Here is a 22,082-nt window from a genome sequence, read left to right on the forward strand (position 1 = left end):
AATTGAGGTTAAGTGAGGTCATAAGAGGGGGCCTTGATCTGATAGGCTTAGTGTCCTTATAAAAAGAGACATGAAAGAGCCCTCTCTTTCTCTCCCTCTCTCTGCATGAGCACAAAGTTATGTGAGCACATAGTGAGAAGGTGAACATCTGCAACCCAAAAGGAGAAGGCCTCACAGACATCAATCCTGCTGGCACCTTGATTTGGGATTTCCAGTCTCCAGAAATGTGATAAAATATATTTCTGTTGTTTAAGTCAACCACCCTAAGGTTATAGGGAGTACCATTTTTAAATTTAGTGGGATTCCTAGAAATAACTGTCATTTGAACCCCAGTATAGATTAAATCCATGAAGCTTTGTCAATTGATCCATTTTGCCAAATGTTAAAGTTAATTCAGAACCTGTGTTGTAGATGGACAAAGGCAAATCTGTGCACTTTTAACCTTTTTGTTAAAGGTTCTGCGTCTTCACACAGGGAAAGGGCACGGGAGCTCTCTGGGCCCTCTTTTATAAGGGCACTAATCCCATCATTAGGGCTCTACTCTCATGACTTAATCATCTCTCAAACACCCCACCTCCAAATACCATCACATTGGAGATTAAGTTTCAACATATGAATTTTGGGGAAATACAAACATTAAGTCTACAGCAATATAGCTATATATATATATAGTATTATTTACTTATTTACTTAATTTCTTCCTCCTACATTTAGGGTTTTTTATTCTTTTTTTTTTTTACCTTCTCTCCTTTCTTTTTTCCCTCCCTCTCTTCCTTCCTTCCTTTCTTTCTTTGGTTTTGGGCTTCTAACTGTCCAAAGCCATGGTTTTTAGTTTTTGCATCTGTCTGATAACTCATAATGAAGAACTTCTAGAAGTTACAAGGAATGGGAGGAGGGGCCTGCTGGCCTGCCTCATAGGCAGCTGTTTCTCCTTCCAAGGCTTCCTAGTCTACCTCCCAGGGATTAGGGTTTAAACCTAGAGAACTGTACCTTGGGACATCGCAGTTAGCCCTCCTTTCTTTAGTATCAGTTTCTTTGCATGTTGATATGCACCAGCGCTTACTAAGTTCCAAGCACACTGGCTAGGGGTCTGACATTATTTAAGCAATTGAGTAACTTCTGCAGGTGTTCTAGATATGTGTGTAGGTATGACGTATTTGTTCCCTTCTCCCAGAGAACCCTTTGGATTAAACATTGAGCTACTGTCTCCATGGATAGAGCCCATGATACCCCTGAGGGTCTAAAGAGCTTGAAGTTCACTGGTAATAGCAGTGAGTTATGCAGCAGCAAAGGAGACAGGTAGGCTGCTAACCCCTTTGAGCAACATTGACATTGTGACCAGGCTGCCATTTCTCTACTGTAGGGGAGACCAACCTACACCTTATTCCACAAGGGTTGCCTAAAACACACAGGCAAACTAGGGTTCTGTCCCAAATAATAAGCACTATTATCAAAGAAGTGATGAGACCCTGCAACAAGCCTCTGCCAAAAACAGGCTATGACTGGAAACACACTGGAACACCTGATCCCAGAAAGTGTAGCTCAAGTGGCCTATCACTCCTGTCGTCCTAGGTTAGGCCCCCACCCAGGGTAATATCCAGTCCCTGAGTTTAGCCAATTAGCAGGGTTTGTTTTAGAAACTCTGATGCTGAGGAAATTTGGGTAAGGAGAGATGTGGCAACCACCCACAGACGCAGCAGCAAGCAACAAATCTAAAGTGCATGCTTGCCAACAGGCAGCAGTTCCATTCCTTATGCCAGTACCACACTTGCTTTGGTCACTGAAGCTTTGTAGTATATTTTGAAATCAGGAATTGTGAGTACTCCAACTTTATTCTTCTACAACATTGTTTTGGCTATTCCAGGTCCCTTGCAATTCCACATGAATTTTAGTATTGGCTTTTCTATTTCTGCAAAAAAGGCCATTGGGATTTTAATGGGGATCGCCTTGAATTTGTAGATCGATTTGGAGAGTATCACCATCTTGATGATATTAAGTCTTCTAATTCATGAATATAGGAGGTCTTTCCATTTGTTTAGGGTTTCTTTAATATCTTCCAGAAATCTTTTGTAGTTCAGTGTATAAGTCTTGCACCTCTTTGGCTAAATTTGTTCCTAAGTATTTTATTCTTTTTGATGCTTTTGTAAATGGAAGTGCTATTTTTTTATTGAGATATAATTGACACATAACATTATATTGGTTTCACGTGTACAACATAATGATTTGATATTTGTATATATTGTGAAATGATGACCACAATAAGTCTGGTTAACATCCATCACCATACACAGTTAAAAAAATTTTCTTTTCTTGTGATGAGAACTTTTAAGATCTACTCTTTAAGCAACTTTCAAATATGCAATACAACATTATTAACTATTATCAACATGCTGTACATTCCATCCCCATGACTTATGTATTTTATAACTGGAAGTTTGTACCTTTGACTCCCTTCACCCATTTTGCCCATCTCCTACCCCCTGCCTCTGGCAACCAACAATCTGTTCCCTATAATTATGAGCTTGGTTTTCTTTTTTCTTTTTTTAAGATTCCATATATAAGTGAGATCTATGGTATTTATCTTTCTCTGTCTGACTTATTTCACATAGCATAATGCCCTCAAGGTTCATCCTTGCTGTAGCAAATGGCAAGATTTTCTTCTCTTCTATGGCTGAATAATATTCTATTGTATATATATATATACCACATCTTTATTCATTCATCCATTGATAGGTTGTTTCCAAGTCTTGGCTATTGTAAATAGTGCTGCAGTGAACATGGAGGGGCATATATCTTTTCAGGTTAGTGTTTTCATTTTCTTCAGATACATACTTGGAAGTGGAATAGCTGGATCATATGGTAGTTCTATCTTTAATTTTTTGAGGAACCTCAATACTTTTTTCCATAGTGTTTGTATCAATTTATATTCCCACTAGCAGTGTATGAGGGTTCCCTTTCATCTACATCCTCACCAATACTTGTTATTTCTTGTCTTTTCGATAATAGTCATTCTAACAGATGTCAGGCGGTATCTCATTGTGGTTTTTATTTACATTTCCCTGATGATTAGTGATGTTGAGCACTTTTTCATGAACATAATGGCCATCTGTATGTCTTCTTTGGAAAAATGTTTATTCAGATCCTCTTCCAATTTTTTAACCAGATTGCTTTTTTGCTGTTCAGTTGTGTGAGTTCTTTACATATTTTAGATATTAGCCCCTTATCAGATATATGATTTCAAATATTTTCTCCCATTCAGAAGGTTGCCTTTCCATCTTGTTGATGGTTTCCTTTGCTGTGCAGAAGCTTTTTAGTTAGATGTTGTCCCACTTGTTTATTTTTTCTTTGTTGCCTTTGCATTTGATGTCAGATCCAAAAACAATCATTGCCAAGACTAATGTCAAGGAACTTACATGTTTTCTTCTAGGAGTTTCATGGTTTCAGGTCTTATGTTCAAGGCCATTTCAGGTCTTACACTCAGTCCATTTTGAGTTAGCTTTTGTGTATGGTATTGGTGGTCCAGTTTCATTCTTTTGCCTGTGGCTGTCCAGTTTTCTCAGCACCATTTATTGAAGAGACTGTCCTTTCCCCATTGCATATTCTTGTCACAGATTAATTGACCATATATGTGTGGGTTTATTCCTGGACTCTCTACTCTGTTCCAATGATCTCTGTGTCTGTTTTTATGCCAATACCATACTGTTTTGATTACTACATATTTGTAATACAGTTTGAGATCAGGGAGCATGATGCCTCCAGCTTTGTTCTTCTTTCTCAAGATCGTTTTGGTTATTTGGTTTTTTAATGATTCCATACAAATTTTAGGATTGTTTGTTCTATTTCTGTGAAAAGTGCCATTGGAAGTTTGATAGGAATTGCATTGAATCTGTAGATTTCTTTGGGTAGTATGGGCATATGGGCATTTTAATATATTAATTCTTCTAATCCATGTGCATGGAATAGCTTTCCCTTTATTTGTGTCTTCTTCAATTGCTTTCATCAATGCATTAGAGTTTTTAGTGTACAAGTCTTTCACCCCCTTGGTTAAATTTATTCCTAGATATTTTATTCTTTTTGATGCAATTGTAAATGAGATTATTTTCTTAATTTCTTGTTCTAATAGTTCATTATTAGTGTTTAGAAATGCAACAGATTTTTGTATATCGATTTTGTATCCTGTAACTTTACTGAATTCTTTTATTCTAGCAGTTTTTTGGTGGAGTCTTTAAGGTTTTCTTTATGCAATATCATGTCACCTGCAAATAGTGACAGTTTTACTTCTTCTTTTCTGATTTGGATGCCTTTTATTTCCTTTTCTTGCCTAATTGCTCTGGCTAAGAATTCCAATACTATGTTGAATAAAATTTGTGAGAGTGGGCATCTTTGTCTTTTTCCTGATCATAAAGGAAAAGCTTTCATCTTTTCAGCATTGAGCATGCTGTTAGCTGTAGGCTTGTCATATTTGGCTTCTACTATGCTGAGGTATGTTCCCTCTATACCCACTTTGTTGAGAGTTTTTATCATAAATAAATGTTGAATTTTGTCAAGTCCTTTTTCTTCATCTATTGAGATAATATAATTTTTATTCTTTATTTTGTTAATGTGGTGTATCACATTGATTGATTTGCAGATGTTAAACCATTCTTGCATTCCCAGAATAAATCTCACTTGATCATGGTGTGTGATCCTTTTAATTTATTGTTGAATTTGGTTTCTTAATATTTTTTGAGGATATTTGCATCGATATTCATCAGGGATATTGCCTGTAATTTTATTTTCTTGTGATGTCCTTGTCTGGTTTTGGTATCAGGGTATGCTGGTCTCGTAGAAGGAGCTTGGAAATGTTCTCTCTTCTACTTTTTTGGAAGAGTTTGAGAAGGATTGTTGTTAATTCTTCTTTAAATGTTTAATAGAATTCACCAGTGAAGCCATCTGGTACTGAACTTTTGTTTGTTTGAGGGAGCCTTTGATTACTTATTCAATCTCCTTACTAGTAATCTATCTGTTCGGATTTTCTCTTTCTTCATGATTTAGTCTTGGTAGGTTTCATATTCCAGAAAATGGAATTTATCCATTTTCTCTAGGTTGTCCAATTTGTTGGCATATAAATATTCATAGTATTGTCTTATTATCCTCTGCAATTCTGTGATATCAGTTGTAACATCTCCTCTTTCATTTCTGATTTTATTTATTTGAGCTCTTTTTTTTCTGAGTGAATCTAGCTAAAGGTTTGTCAATTTCATTTATCTTTAAAAAAAAAAGCTCAGTTTCACTGATCATTTCTGTTGCCTTTTTAGTCTTTATTTCATTTATTTCTGCTCCGATCATTGTTATTTCCTTCCTTCTACTAAATTTGGGCTTCTTTTTTTTCTAGTTCCTTGATTTGTAAAGCTAGGTTGTTTATTTGAGATTTTTCATGTTTCTTGATGTAGGCATTTATCACTATGAACTTCCATCTTATAGCTGCTTTTGCTGCATCCCATGAATTTTGGTATGTTGTATTTCCATTTTCATTTGTCTCAAGGTATTTTTTTATTTATTCTTTGACACATTTGTTGTTCATAGAATGTTGTTTAATCTCCATATTTTTGTGGATTTTGCAGTTTTCTTCTTGTACAGTCATGTCCTGCATGATGACGTTTTGGTCAATGACAGACTGCATATACAATGGTCCAATAAGATTAGCACCATATAACTTAGGTGTATAGAAGGCTATACCATCTAGGTTTGTGTAAGTACACTCTATGATGTTCATACAGTGATGAAATCTCTTAATGATGCATTTCTCAGAACATATCCCCATCATTAAATGATGCATGACTGTAATTGATTTCTAGTTTCATACCACTGTGGTCAGAAAAGATACTTGATATGATTTCAATCTTTAAATTTATTAAGATTTGTTTTGTAGCCTAACATATGATCTATCAAAGTATCTTTTCTTATTACAATGGCATGAAACTAGAAATCAATGGCAGAAAGAAAATTGGAAAATTCACAAAAATGTAGAAGTTAAATTTTAAAACACCAATCGGTCAAAGAAGAAATCATAAAGGAACTTAGAAAATATCTGAGACAAATGGAAATGAAGACACAATGTACCAAAACTTATGGGAGGCAATGAAAGCAATGCTTAGAGGGAAACTTATACCAATAAACACATTAAAAAAGATCTCACACCAGCAAGCTAACTCTGCACATAAAAGAAGTAGAAAAAGAAGAATAAATTAAACCTAAAGCTAGCAAAATGAAGGAAATAATAAAGATTAGAGTAGATAAATGTAATAAAGAATAGAAAAGCAATAGAGACAAATCAATGAAACCAAGAGTTGGCTTTTCAAAAAGATCAACAGAATTGACAAACCTTTAGTTAGGTTGACTAGGGAAAAAAGAGAAGATCTACATACCTAAAATCAAAATGAAAGAGAGGACATTACCACTAGTTTTACATATATAAAAAGGATTATAAGAGAGGATTATGAACAGTTGTATGCCAACACTTTGGATAACCTGGATGAAATGGACAAATTCCTAGAAACATAACCTACAAAGACTGAATAAGGAAGAAATAGAAAATATGAACATAGCGATAATGAGTAAGGTGATTGAATCAACAATCAAAAATCTCTTAACAAAGAAAAGCCAAGGACTAGATGGTGTCATTGGTAAATTATATTAAACATTTAAAGAAAAATTAACACCAATCTTTCTCAAATGCTTCTGAAAAATTAAAGAGGAAGGAACACTTCATAACTCATTCTATCAGGCCAGCTATAACCTAATACTAAAGCTAGACAAAGACACAACAAGGATTGAAAACTATAAACCAATATCCCATATGAATATTAATTCAAAAATACTAGCAAATTGAATTCAACAGCACCTTAAAAGGATTATACACCATGACCAAGTGGGCTTTGTTCCTGGATGTAAGAATTGTTTAACATACAAAAATCAATCAATGTAATAAAGCACATTAACAAAATGAAGGGGGAAAATACATGATTATCTCAATGGATGCAAGAAAAACATTTGACAAAATTCAACCCTCTTTCATGATAAAAACACTCAACAAACTAGGAATAGTAGGAAACTACCTCAACATAATAGATGCCATATATGAAAAGCCCACAACTAACATCGTACTCAGTAGTGAAAGACTGAAAGCTTTTCCTTTAAGATCAGAAGCAAGAGAAGGGTGTTACCTTGACCACTTCTACTCAACATAGAACTGGAAGGCTTAGCCCAAGTAGTTAGGCATAAAAAAGCATCCATATGGAAAGGAAGAAGTAAATATTTTTTTTCACAGATAATGTGAACCTTATAGGTTGGAAACCCTAAAGAATCCTCAATAAAACTGTTAGAACTAATAAATAAATTCAGCAAAGTTACAGGATACAAAATCAACCCATAAAAATTGGTTGTGTTTCCAGGGAAAAGTGGGGGTGGGGGGACGGCACTAAGGGTGAAGTGGTGTACCTACAACATGACTAATAATGATGTACAACTGTAATTTCACAAGGTTATTAACTATCATAATCTTAATTTAAAAAATTGGTTGTGTTTCTATACACCAATGTGAACAATCTTGGGAAAAAAAATTAAGAGAACAATTTCTTAACAATAGCTTCAAAAACAATAAAATATTTTGGTATAAATGTAACCAAAGTCACAAAACACTTTTACACTGAAAACTACAAAACATTGCTGAAAGAAATGAAAGAAGCCAAATAAATGGAAAGGCATCTTGTGTTCATGGCATGGAAGACTATTGTTAAGATGTCAATACCCAAAGCAATTTACAGATTCAACTTGGTATCAAAATCCCAATGAAGTTTTTTGCAGGTATAGAAAAATCCATCTTAAAATTCATATGGAATCTCCAGGGACTCAAAATATCCGAAACAACCTTGAAATAGAAGACCAAATTTGGAAGACTCACACTTTCTGATTTCAAAACTTGCTACAAAGCTACAGTAATCAAACAGTGTGGTACTGGCATAAAGACAGACATATAGACCAATGGAATGGCATGGAGAGCCCAGAAATAAACTCTTGCACATAAGCCAAATGAATTTTGACAAGGGTGCCAAGACCATTCAATGGGGAGAGGGCAGTCTTTTCAACAAATAGTGTTGAGAAATCTGAATATCGAATACAAAAGAATGAAGTTGGCACCTTACTTGACACCATGTACAAAAATTAACTCAAAATGGACTAAAGATCTAGACATCAGATCTAAAATTATAAAATTTTTAGAAGAAAACATAAGGAGAAAGGTTCACATCATTGGATTTGACAGTGGTTTCTTGTATATGCCACCAAAAGCACAGGTAACCAGAAAAATGGATAAATTGGACATCATCAAAAGTGAAAACTTTCTGCATCAAAAGACACTATCGATATATATCAAAAAAGCAACTCATGGAGTGAGAGAAGATATTTACAAATCATACACATAATAAAAGATTAATATCTAGAATATAAAGAAATCCTTCAACTCAAAAGCAAAAAAACAAACAACGCAATTCAAAAATGAGGAAAGGATTGGAATAGATAGTTATCCAAAGAAGATGTACAAATGGCCAATAAGCACATGAAAAGTGCTCAACTTCACTAGTCATTAGGGAAATCCATTCAAAACCACAATGAGATATAACTTTGCACTACTATTATAAAATAAATAAATAACAAAAAATAACAAGTGTTGGCCAGGGTGTGGTAAAATTGGGACCCTTGTGCTTTGCTAGTAAGAATATAATATGGAGTAGCCACTGTGGAAAACAACATGAGGGCTCCTCAAAAATAGTTATGTATAAAATTACCATATGATCCAGTAATTCCACCTCCAGGTATATTCCCCAAAAACTTGAAAACAGAGACTCAGATATTTGTACACCAATATTCATAACAGCATTATTCACAATACCCAAAATGTGGAAACAATACAAATGTCCATCGACAGATGAATGGATAAAGAAAATGTGGTATACACATGCAATGAGATATTATTCAGCCTTAAAAAGGAATAAGAGTCTTACACATGCTTCAACATGGATGGACCTTGAAGATATTATGCTAAGTGAAATAAGTCAGGCACAAAAAAAAACAAATATTATATGATTTCTCTTATATGGGGTACTTAGAATAGTCAAATTCATAGATACAGAAAATAGAATAGTGATTACTAGGGGCTTGGGGTAAGTAAGACTGGAGAGCTATTTGATGGGTACAGAATTTTAGTTTGGAATGATGAAAAAGATGTGGAGATAGATAATGGTGATGGTTGCACAACAATGTGAATGTACCTAATGGCACTGAACTATACACCTAAAAATAGTTAAAATGGTAATCAAATTATGTTATGTATGTTTTACCACAGTAAAAAGCAAAAATAAAAAAACGTTCAAAGCATCCTAATAGTCAATTCTAAAAAGAAGATATGCAAATGGGCAATAAGCCCATCAAAAATAGCTCGACTTTATTAATCATCAGTAAAATGCATAGCAAAACCATGAGGAGATGCAACTTCACATATCCTAGGATAACTATAATAAAAAAAAGTCAGATAATAGCAAATGTTGACCAGGATGTGGAAAAATCAGAGCCCTCATAGAATGATGGTAAAATGTAAATATCAGATGTAAAATGTTAAAGCCGCTTCGGAAAATGGTCTGGCCATTCCTTATAACTTTAGACACAGAATTACCGTTTGACCTAGCAATTCCACTCTTCGCTATCTACCCAGGAAAAATGAAAATAGGTGTCCACACAAAAACTTGTATATGAATGTTTTTACCAACACTGTTCATAATAACCAAAATGTGAAACAATCCAAATGTCCTTTAACTGATAAGTGGATAAACAATATGTGCTATAGCCATACAATTAAATATTATTCAGCTATTAAAAGAAATGAAGTACTGTACATGCTACAATAAAGATAACCTTGAGCTAAGTGCAAAAGGTCAATCACAAAGACCACACATTATATGATTCCATGCATATGAAATGTTCAGAATTGGCAAATCCATAGAGACATGAAGAAAATTAGTGGTTGGTTAGAACTTCAGGAGGTGAGGGTATAGGAATCACAGTTAAGTAGTAAGACGTTTTTATTGAGGTGATGAAAATGCTTTAAAATTTATGGTGATTTTGGTTGTACATACCTGTGAATATGTAAAACGTTTTGAATTCTACACTTTAAATGGGTGAATTTTGTTGTATATGTGTTATATCTTAATAAAGCTGTTATTAAAACAAAAATGAATACCATAGAGATCCCTTGTACCATTTGCCCAGTTTCCCCCAATGGTAATGTTTGCATAACTATAGTAACAATGCCACAACCAGGAAACTGACATAGCTATAATCAGTTGACCTTATTCAGATTTCACCACTTCCACATGAACTCACTTGCGTGTGTGTGTGTTTATGTATTTAGTTCTATGCAAGTTTGTCACATGTGTAGATTTGTATGACTACCACTACAGGCAAGATACATGAGTGATCCCTGATTCTACCCTTTTATAGCCACAGTCACCTCTTTCCCTCCTCCCCTCCTAACCTCTGGCAACCACTAAACTCCATCTCTATAACTGCTGTTTAAGAATGTTATATAATTGGATGTACCATTTGAGAGGGTTTTTTTTTGGACAGCACAATTTCCTTAAGATCTGTCCAATTGTTATGTACATCAATAGTTCATTCATTTTTATCGCTGAGTAGTATTCCATGATATGGATGTACCACAGACTGTTTAATCAATCACCTGTTGGAGAACATTTGGGTTGTTTTCACCTTTTGGTTATTAAATATAAACTTGTTTTGAACATTTGTGCACAGGTTTTGTTACCGAACCAGGTTGGTTTTCACCCATCGCCCAGAAAGCCAAACACTGAGACAAGACTGCAGCACAGAGAGAGTTTAATCACAAGGCAGCCAAGTGAGGAAATTGGAGAGTGAATCTCAAATCCGCCTCCCCGAAAATGGGGACTCAGGGATATTTATGGGGTGGGGGGCAAGGTGGTCCGAAATGTGGAGATAGACGATTGCAGGTGAGAAGAGGTGAGGTAATCGATGATCTGCGCAAGTGTAGTCAGACTTCGTGCCTCTTCATAAGACATGTTCACAAAATGGTGGCGTTAGCATGATCGGAGGGTGGAGTTTTTAGCCTCTTGATGTCGAAAGGTCACTTGTCGGACATCTGCATGGGCCCAGTTGATGGGTTGGTGGTCTCAACCAGCCTGAAGTGGACAAGGGGTTCTAATTCCTGAAAAACAGCTCAAACACCCATTACCATGGTGACCCAGGCATCAGGGAGACATTATCTATAGGAACCTAGTGGGAGTCAGATAGCATAGTGCCTAAACAGCACAGTTAAAAATGGGTGGGTAAACAACTAAAAGCTATAATCAGTAATTGCAAAAAAACGTTAGTTACTAGCTACTTAATCATCAGTGGCTAACTGTTTACCGTTTTCAGTCTGAATATATGCTGGACACTTTGGTTATTATGGGACTGTGGAGCCTATTTGATCATATTTCTCACAGGCAGGTCCCCTGTTGAGGTGTAGCATCAGCACTGGGAGGGTGTGTATGTTTAGCTTCACCCTGGGTCCTGCTGACCTCACCGCAGCAAAAATTCAGGGCTGGTTCACACTGCATCATTGCAGATGTGTGGCACGGAAGTTCAGCTTCCCCTTTGGCCCTGCTGACACTTTCTTGGCAAAAGTGGGGCATCCAACTCAATACAGGGTAATTCTTTTTTTTTAGTGGATTTTTTGTTTCGGGTGAGCAAGATTGGCCCTGAGCTAACATGTTACCATCAACTGTGGGCATCAACTGTCACCATCTCCTTAGCCTCCAAGTAGGGATATAAGATGAGCTCTCTGCTGGGCTCAGTTTCCACCAAGGATGGTGCTACGAGAGGGCTAACTGACACCGGCTGATTGCTGCAGGGTGGCTCAACTTCCTGTTTGATATTGCTCACACCAAGGGAGGAGAAGGGGAAAGCTGGGTGCCAACCAACTCCACCTCCCACCCCTTGAATGACTCCTTGATGCCAGGTGGAGGTACAGACTCAGCTTCCCACTAGATCCTGTGGAACTGAGGAGGAGATGAAACCTAGTGGTGACTGGCCCAACCTTGCATAGCCTCATTAAATCTTGTTGCTGTTGGGTAGGAGTAGAGGCTCAGTTCGCCATTGGACCCATCTGACACTACTCTGGAAAGGTAGTCAGGGCACCGTCTGCGTCCTCCTGGCAGAGGTTAACTAGCTCTTTCAGTTCTGCCAACAGTATCTGGGCTGGAGAATCAGAGAGACGTTACCTGCTTCCACATGGTAGGTAGTGGAATGAGATGAAAGATCAGCTCTCTCTTGCCCCTGCCCCCAGCCCCCAGAAAAACTGCAAGATTGGGAAGGAGTCAGTTTTTCTTTTGGCATTTTTCTAGAATATGGTACTTATTGCCAAAAATGTTTTCTCTTCTCTTAACCATTTTCTTGGTCTGTGGTATGGGAAACAAGTTTTTCTCGGAGCTTTTATTGCCCGTGACTGTTGGATGTTTTTGATTGGAGGCTTTTTCAGTGAGTGCCATGTCCAGGATATATGGGAGATAATAAGGAAACTAAAGGGATTCGCTGCTCTGTCGTTCAAGCAAGCCTAAAGGTCTCTAGGCAGTCCGTCTTTGTCTTTCTGTCTTCCAGTGTCTGCGTATACTTATTTGTTGTCTTGTGTCTACAGTTTTTCAGTTGTAAGAAGAAAGGCATGGAAGGGATGAGGTTGCTCCATCTTGTCCAGAGCTGAAAGTCTGCAGGTCAGATTTTTGCTGTTTGATAAATTCAGATACAGCTCAGGTCTGGTTGTGGCCCTGAAGCTTCTCAGCTGTGTGGCTTTCAGGCAAGACACTTGTACTCTCTTAGCATGTGTACTTATTTATTGTTGGAAATAGGAGTCTTGAGATTTCTGCCAACTTGTCTCTATCCATCTCTGATAATCAAAAGTGTCTTTCTTTCTTTCTTTCTTTCTTTCTTTCTTTCTTTCTTTCTTTCTTTCTTTCTTTCTTTCTTTTTTTGGTGAGGAAGATTCGCCCTGAGCTAACATCCATTGCCAATCTTCCTCTTTTTTTGCTTGAGGAAGATTAACACTGAGCTAACGTCTATGCCAATCTTCCTCTATTTTGTCTGTAGGATGCCACCACAGCATGGCTGATGAGTGGAGTAGGTCTGTGCCCAGGATCTGAACCCAGAGAACCTGGGCTGTGGAAGCAGAGCGCACAGAACTTTAACCACTTGGCCACGGGGCTGACCCTCTCAAAAGTGTCTTTTGAAGAGAAAAAAGGCTACATTTTGATAAAATCCAGTATATTGATTTGCTTTCTGTTAGTTGTGTGTTTGGGTTCTAATTTAAAAATTTTTTGCCACCTTAAGGTCTCTAAGAGTTTCTTCTATGTTTTCTTCTAGAAATTTTGTTTTACCTCTTACATTTAGGTCTATGATACAGTTTGACTCAACCCTTGTATATGATGTAAGATACAGTTCTTCTAATTATGATGATGATGATGATGATCATTGAGAAAGGATCAACTGGAACCAATTACTCCAACACCAATTGCTGAAAAGAGTGTTTATTCTTCCATTGAACTGCCTTGGAATCTTTGTCAAAAGCATATATGTATTTCTATTTCTTGACTCTCTATTCTATTCCATTGATCAGTTTATCTATTTTACACCAATACCACACTGTTTTGATTACTGTACCTTTAAAGTAAGTCCTTCAAAAGGTTCCTCTTTTCAAAGTTGTTTCTGCTATTCTCAGTTCTTTGGACTTTTTAATATAAATTTTAGAATCAGATTGTCAATTTCTATAAAAAATACTGGGATTTATTTTATGTCAATGTTTTGTGGTTTTCAGTGTGCAAGTTTTGAACCTCTTTTGTCAAATTTATCCCTAATTATTTCATATTTCTGATGCTGTTGTAAATGATATTGTTTTAAATTTTAATCTGGCTGTTCATTGCTCATAGAAGGCTGAATATTTTCTCCTAAAATTCATGTTCGCCCAGCACCTCAGAATGTGACCTTATTTGTAAATAGAGTCTTTACAGATGTAATTAGTTAAGAATTGAGATGAGATCATACTGTATTAGGGTGGGCCCTAAATTCAATGAGTATATCCTTTGAAGAGCTAGAAAGCACACACAAAGAGTCACACAGAGAAGCAGAAATTGGAGTTATGCTTCCACATGCCAAGGAATGCCTAGGGCCACCAGAAGCTGGAAGAGGTAGGGAAGGATTCTTCCCTAGAGCCTTCAGAGAAAACATAGCACTGCTGATACCATGATTTGGACTTCTGACCTACAGAACTATGAGAGAATAAATGTATGGGTTCTTTTGAGTCACCAGGTTTATGGTAATTGTTTACAGCAGTCTCAAAAAACAAGAAATACAACTAAATTTGTATATTGATCTTGTATCCTGCAACCTTTCTAAACTCACTTATTAGCTCTAGTAGCTTTTTGTATGTTACATAGGATGTTCTACATAGACAATTATGTTTTTTATAAAAAGAGATTGTTCTATTTCTTCCTTTGTAATCTGTATGACTTTTCTTCCTTTTCCTATCTTATTGTACTGGCTAGAACCTTTAATACAATGTTGAATCTAATTTGTTCAGTTTTTGCCTTGTTTCTCATCTTAGGCGGAAAACATTTAATCTTCAGGCACACATAATTATGTATGCTTTTTGTAAATGAATCTTATTAGGTTGAGGAAGGTCTCTTCTATACCTGATTGCTGAGTATTTTAATTGGTAATGGATTTTTTAATTTTAGCAAACTTTTTGTTCTCCATTGAGATGATCATATCGTTTTTCTCTTTCATGTTAATGTGGTGAATTACAATGATTTTCAAATGTTAACCATACCTTGAATCCTTGGGATAAACCTTACTTGGTCATGGCACATTGTATTTTTCATATATATTTGGATTCAGTTTTACTAAAGTTTTTTTAAGAATTTTTACATATCTATCCATTAAGAAGATTGGTTTGTAGTTAACTTTTCTTGTAATATAATTGTCTGGTTAGATATCTGGGTAATTCTAGCCTTGTAGGGTGAGTTGGGAACCATTCCCTTCTCTTAAATTTTCTGAAACAGTTTGCATAGAATGGGTGTTAGGTCATTCTTTTCTTTTTTTTCTGAGGAAGATTAGCCCTGAGCCAACTACGGCCAGTCCTCCTCTTTTTGCTGAGGAAGCCTGGCCCTGAGCTCACATCCGTACCCATCTTCCTCTACTTTATATGTGGGACGCCTACCACAGCATGGTGTGCCAAGCGGTGCCATGTCCGCACCTGGGATGCGAACCGGTGAACCCCAGGCCGCTGAGAAGCGGAGTGTGCACACTTAACCGCTGCGCCACTGGGCCAGCCCTATGTCATTCTTAAATGTTTGGTAGAATTACCAATAAAGCAATCTCAACCTAGAGTTGTCTTTTGAGTAAGTGTTTTGAATAAACATTTCATTTATTTAATAGCTATAGGGCTTTCTTCAATTCTAATATATATATTTAGTGCTATACATTTCCCCTTGAGAACTTCTTTTGCCACATCTCACAAATTATCGTATTTTGAATTTTCATTTTCACTCAGTTCAAAGTACCTTACAATTTCTGTTTTGATTTCTCTTTTGGGTTATTTAGACATGTGTTATTTGATGTTAATTTAAATATTTGGGTATTTTCCGGAGATCTTTCTGTTATTAGTTTCTCATTTAATTTTATTGTGCTCAGAGAACATGAATTTTATGATTTGAATCCTGTTAACATCTTTGAGACTTATTTTATGGCCCTAAATATGGACTATCTTGGTAAATGTTCCATGTGCATGTGGAGCAAATGTACATTCTACTGTTGTTGGTGACAAGTTCCACAACTGTCAACTAGATAATTTGGTTCATAGTGTTGTTCAAGCCTTATATGTACTTGCTGATTTTCTGTCTACTTGTTCTATCAATTTTTTAGAGAAGGTACTGAAATCTCTGAGTGGTAATTGTAGTTTTGTCTGTTTCTCCTTGCAGTTCTATCAGTTTTTGCTTCATGTATTTTGAAGCACTGTAATATGTGAATGCTTAGGATTGTTCTATGCTCTTGACAAACTCACCATTTAAGATTATGTAATGACTTTCTATAATCATAATATCCCTGGTATTATTATTTGCTATGAAGTTTATTGTATCTGACATTGATCTAGTCACTCAAGTTTTGTTTTGAGTGATGTTAAGATTATCTTTTTCGGGGCTGGCCCCGTGGCTGAGTGGTTAAGTTCACACGCTCCACTGCAGGCGGCCCAGTGTTTCGTTGGTTCCAATCCTGGGCGCCGACAGGGCACTGCTCATCAAGCCACGCTCAGGCAGCGTCCCACATGCCACAACTAGAAGGACCCACAAGAAGAATATACAGCTATGTACTGGGGGGCTTTGGGGAGAAAAAGGAAAAAAAAATAAAATCTAAAAAAAAAAAAGATTATCTTTTTCCATTCTTTTACCTGTAATCAATTTGTATCTTTAAATTTAAAATAGCATTCTTATAGGCAGCATGTATTTGTGTCTTCCCTTTCTATACAATCTGACAATCTCTGCTTTATAATTGAAGTGTTTAAACCATTTAGATTAATGTGATTATTGATATTGATAGGTTTGGGTTTAAATCAACCATTTTGCTGTTTGTTTCCATTTGTCTCATCTATTCTTTGTTCTCTTTTTCCTCTAACATGTTTTGATTGAGTATTTTGAAGATTCCATTTTATCTCATATGTTGGCATATTAGCTACGACTTCTTTCATGGTTGTTTTAAGGTTTATAATATACATTTCAGAATCTACCTTCAAGTGATATCAATATGTAGACGAAGAACTTTAAAATTGCGTCCTTCCATTCCCTCTCACCTGGCCTTTGTGCTATTATTGATACACATTTTGCTTCCACATGTTATAAATCCTAAAAGACACAGTGAGCTGGGGGCAATCAGAAGGCTCATGTATTTGTTTCCCTTTCTCAGGGAACTTTGCCCTCCACTGTCTGATGTTCAATAACTGAAAACTGTTGTTTCATATATTTTGTCCAAGTTTTAGTTGTTTCAGTTAGGGAGGTAAATCCAGTCTCTGTTACTCCATTTTCATTTGAAGCATAAATGTGGCTTGATGTTTTAAATGATGATTCATCATGAAGGTTTTATTTCACTTCTAACCAAAGTGCATTTCCTATGCCACCTGGACTTCCTGGAAAAGTCCAGTGTCTGTGTACTCTCCATGCTCTGCCTCTGACTAGAAAGTTCAAACTGCACTGTTTTCTTTGGTCACAAAGTGGCCCTTAAGTTTATTTTCTGAATTTCCTTCAATGGACTTGAATTTTTTAAGAAAAAAAGCTAATTATTTTTATTCAAAATCATGAGATATTATCTGAATTATCTCAATTTTGTTAGAAATACATAAGAATTCAAATATGTATATTTGTTAATCATTTGCTGAATACCACTAGATCCATACTTATCTTATTCAGTTTTTCATTCACTAATTATCTACTAGATGAACATGATATGCCAAAGTTCCAATGGTCCAATCCATAGCTACAGCTCAAACCTCTTTCTTGAACATCCTTTTTCTTTGACAAGCAGGGCACACCCCCTTATCTCATTGCCTTCTCTTTGCTCGACTTTTAGGTATTTATGGGAGGAATTTGTCTATCCTTTTGTGGAGAATGGCTATTCTGAGGAAGAAAAGGAGGCTCACCCCTAACATATAGAAATGACATAAATATGCAAATGCAGCCAGAACCAAAAATATGGCTGCTCCCCCCAAGGGAATCTCATGCCCTGTTCCCTTACTGACTTTTGTTCACATTATGCTGGTTGCTTTTTGCCTGCGCATTTTACGTGGAGCCTGACCACTTGCATACTACTCCCTCAGATGCCTTTTCAGATCCAAACATTCTGTTAAGAACCAAGGGAAGCCGGTTAGTAGAAGGCTTTCTCTCCAGAAGCTAGAATCCTAAACCCATCCTTCTCTGAGGTTGACAGGGCAACTTGGATCAGCCTAGACTCAAGAGATGTACATTTTTCAGGGCATATGCATGTCTAATCTTCTATCACGATATGCCACGGATTCACATGTGACCTTCCAGTTTCTCTTCATGAAGGAACTGCTAAATGTCCTTAGGCCAATGAAGCCAGAATACTTCTGTTTTCCATAGAAACTGGTGCTAACACTGGCAGTTGAGAGTAAGAAGTATGGTAGGGCATAAGCTTCTCTGTTCATCTGTTTTCCTGCCTTTTCAACTTCAGCCTTTCTCTTTACAAACCTTTGTTTTGCATGAATGTGCCTTGTGTCTCAAGCACCTAGAGGAGGGAGGGCTTTGGAATTGCTTAGGCATTTTATTCATGATATCTGGAGTTTGCTGTGTTACATGATGTTTTCACCTGCCTATCCGCTTTTCCCTTTGGTTTCCTAAGTGCTATTGTGATGTTATAGTCTAGAACAGGGGTTGGCAAATTTTTTGTTAGGGCCAGAAAATAAATATGTAGGCTTTGCAGGTGGGCCATACTGTTTCTTTCACAACTACTCAACTCTGCCATTGCAGTGCAAAACCAGCCATAAATATTATGTAAATTAATAAGTATGGCTGTATTCCAATAAAACTTTATTTATGGACACCAAAATTTGAATTTCATATAATTTTTACATTTCACAAAATATTCTTCAGTTTTTCAACCATTAAAAATGTAAAATTTATTCTTAGCTCATTGGCCAATAAAATAATCAGTAGTTTAGTTTTGGTTCATGGGCTGTCGTTGGCAAATTTTGTTCTAGAATCCTAACTTCTAAGTTTATTTCTACAAAAAACTGTCTTCATACATGACATTTATTTCACCTACTTAGCACACTCCAAGGCAACTTTATTTCCCAAGTTCTAGTGGGACACTTAAACCCAATAGTCCTCCCATGGACTTCTCATAAATCTCTCTATATCTGAGTATCCACTGAATTCACTGACATGATCTTCTGGCATCCAACTCAATACAGGGTACTTCTTTTTTCTTTTTTAGTGGATTTTTTTGTGCGTGTGAGGCAGATTGGCCCTGAGCTAACATGTTACCAATCTTCCTCTTTTTTTCCCTCTCCCCAAAGGCCCAGTACATAGTTGTATATTCTAGTTGTAAGTCCTTCTAGCTCTTCTATGTGGGATGCTGTCACAGCATGGCTTGATGAGTGGTGTGCAAGTCCACACCCAGAATCCAAACCAGCAAACCCCGGGCACCAAAGCAGAGCAAGTGAACTTAACCACTATGCCACTGGTCCAGCCCCTTGGGTAATTCTTTACATTCACAGGTTTCAGGGGGCTGGTGTGAGGTGAGACTTTCTCAGATTGAAAGTGAGCTGTGTTCCTCACACATCTTGTCTAGTCTAACGAACCAGGGAGGTTTCTTGGAAGAGAACTACACCTAAGGAAAGAGAGAACCAGAGAGACAAGGTCTCTCCATGAAGCTAAACAGGGAGAGGGGGTTTATCCACACTTTTATAAAAGAGAGTAAAGATTCAGTTTATTGGGAGTTCCAGAGAAATCAGTGAGACTTTCCTCACCTTGAGGATTCCTGAACATCAATACCTGGGGTAGGATGGGAATGGGGCACAGCAACAGACGAATGCAAGTACCTACTCCTTAGCCTACTGGACTTGTGAGCATAGGGAAGACCTGGCTTTGGGAACTTCCCCAAATAGCTGACGGGAATATCTGAAGGGTTGGGTCATGCATATGCCAGTAGGAACAAGAGTTTGGTGAAAGCTCACAAACCTAGTGCCTCAAGCACACACAGTGACCCTGGGAGGTAATTATTATCTTAATCTTGCTAATAGATACGATTTTTAAAGAGATTTGTCTCTTAACATTAGGTTTATACTTTTAAATAAGAGACCCAGGAGAAAGCTAAAAAGGAGATTCTGTCACAGTGTTTGGTAAGTGCTCACATTACTGTTATCAGGTGATCAAGCTCCTTCATTAAATAATGTGTTCAGTTTTGAAAAAGAAAATATAAGTCAAAATTATTCATCTTACTATCATAAAGAGATGAACACTTTAACTTTATGCTTTATATACTCTTACACTGTGTCCATATATAGAATATATAAGACGAAGTAAAGAATACAGAGAATGTTTTTTTTAAACTGCTTTATTAACTTCACAATATATAATGAGCATCTTTCCATGCAATAGGTAAAACTTCCCTGCTGACAGAAACTTACAGACTGGGTCAAAAACACAACATTCAGTTAGAAGCTGGTAATAGGAGACCCACCAGAAATGAATGACACCAAAAGGTTTACAACAAAGGTACATCACGAACATGTAAGTTTAGGAAGCAGGTGTCTCCCTATTAACGTCAGGGAAAACATCAGGATTCAAGGCATAAGGCAAAACTCATCATGATGGTCATGGTGAGGGGGGTCAATGCTAACTGCCCGCAAACTATGACTCAACTGCTTTTCCCTCAGCTTTTCCCTCAGCTGTCTCACCTCCTCCCCAATTCTTTCCATATTCTCTTCTCTCATCCTTGCCTGTGGCTCTCCAAGCCTCTGGGTCATGTCCCATCTATATTGCAGGATGGGCTGCCTAACACGGAACCGTCTACGATTTCCTCTAGGCACACAGCATTCACCAGCTTCCAAAGGGAGGGCCAAGGGCTCTCCTTTACTAGCATCGTGTTCCTTTTCATCCTTTTTTTCATTTTCCTGGTTGGCATTTTCCATGTTGAGGTTTTTTACTGCTTGTTCCTCTTTGGACGCCATTGCTCCTAGGGGCAGGAGACAAGAGAAGGGATTATTTTCTTGAGCGCTGATCAGCACCGAGGACAGAGGCCCTACTATGCACCTTTCGCGATTCAGAGCCCAGGAGTTCAGAGAGTTCTCCAAATTTCATTTTTCCCACCTGAGCGGCTCCCTGCGCCCTCTAGGGGGCCCCCAGCCCGAGCTCTCCCCCGTCCCTCTCGCTCCTCTCCCCTCCCCCGCCCCAAACCCACCATTTTCCCTGCCGATCCCTCCCCAGGCCCCTGCGACACCAAAATGGAGGACGCGGTTGAGGGGAGGACTTGGGGTCTCAGGGCTTCCCACAGGCTCCCCGCGCCCGCGCCCGCACCGACCTGGGCCTATCCTTGCCGTCGTCTCCTCCTCTGTCCGATTCTCGCCGCGAGTGCGCCGCCGCGACCCTCAGAGCTGCAGACCTGCAGAGGGCCGGGTGGGGGCAGCGGGGCGGGAGCTGCGGCAGTCGAGCCATCGGCGCCCCCCGCCACCCCCGGCCGCTTCCCCTGGCCCCCAACCAGCCACCCGCGCCAGCCATTCCCCCTTGCGCCCCCCCCCAACCCCGACGCGGACCACCATTTTCTACAGCAAGGAGGAAGGGCGGCGGGGTGTCGCAAAAGCTTTTGGCGACGCGGGAGGCAGGTTTCCGAAGGCTGTCGCCTCAGGGCCGCGCAGCCCTCCCCGCAAGGTCTGCGGCCCAACGCGGGGCCGCGGGGGGCGTGGGGGCTGCGGGCTCTGCGCACCTCCGCCTGGGGCAGCTGGACCCCGAGAGGGTCCGCAGGCCGCGGCCGCCCTCCCGCACCCACCGCAGGGAACCCCGGCGGGTCCCTTACCTGCTCCCCCTCCGCCTCCTACTCTTCGTGGCCGCCCCCGGCAGCAGGGACCGAGAAGGGGGCGAGAGACGCCGGGCTCGACGCGGGAGCGAGGCGCGCGAGTCGGCGGCGCCGGTCACGTGAGGCCTCCGTCGCCGGGAGCAGCCCCGCCCAGCGGCCGCGCCGGGTCTGCGGGTCCGCGTAGCTCGCCGGCACCCCAAGTCCCTTCGAACAGCGCCAGCCTGGGCTTTGATGCCCTGATGCGCTCCCTCCTTTGTGAATTCCTGGGCCTCTCCCAGGCTGGAAGGGCAGGGTCTTCTCAGGGGCCTGTTGGCCATGGCCACTTCTCTGGGGACTTGCCTCTTCCCCTCCTCTGCTCCCAGGATAAGCCTCCTTCCACCTGCTGTCTTTTCTGCTACGAATGACCT

The 22,082-nt window shown here is 38.8% G+C and overlaps 1 protein-coding gene across 1 annotated transcript; it reads right to left on the bottom strand.

The window, feature by feature from the left end:
• Nucleotides 1–20,199: 20,199 nt before the first annotated feature.
• LOC103566272 (protein BEX1) lies at nt 20,200–21,810 on the bottom strand. Its single transcript, XM_070605082.1, has 3 exons — nt 21,676–21,810; nt 21,184–21,264; nt 20,200–20,838 (listed from the first exon to the last, which is right to left on the bottom strand). The coding sequence occupies exon 3, from the start codon at nt 20,831–20,833 to the stop codon at nt 20,447–20,449; it is 387 nt and encodes a 128-aa protein (XP_070461183.1). The 5' UTR covers nt 20,834–20,838; nt 21,184–21,264; nt 21,676–21,810; the 3' UTR covers nt 20,200–20,446.
• Nucleotides 21,811–22,082: the final 272 nt, after the last annotated feature.

The sequence above is a fragment of the Equus przewalskii genome, chromosome X (assembly GCF_037783145.1).
Source record: "Equus przewalskii isolate Varuska chromosome X, EquPr2, whole genome shotgun sequence".
NCBI classification, from domain to species: Eukaryota; Metazoa; Chordata; class Mammalia; order Perissodactyla; family Equidae; genus Equus; species Equus przewalskii.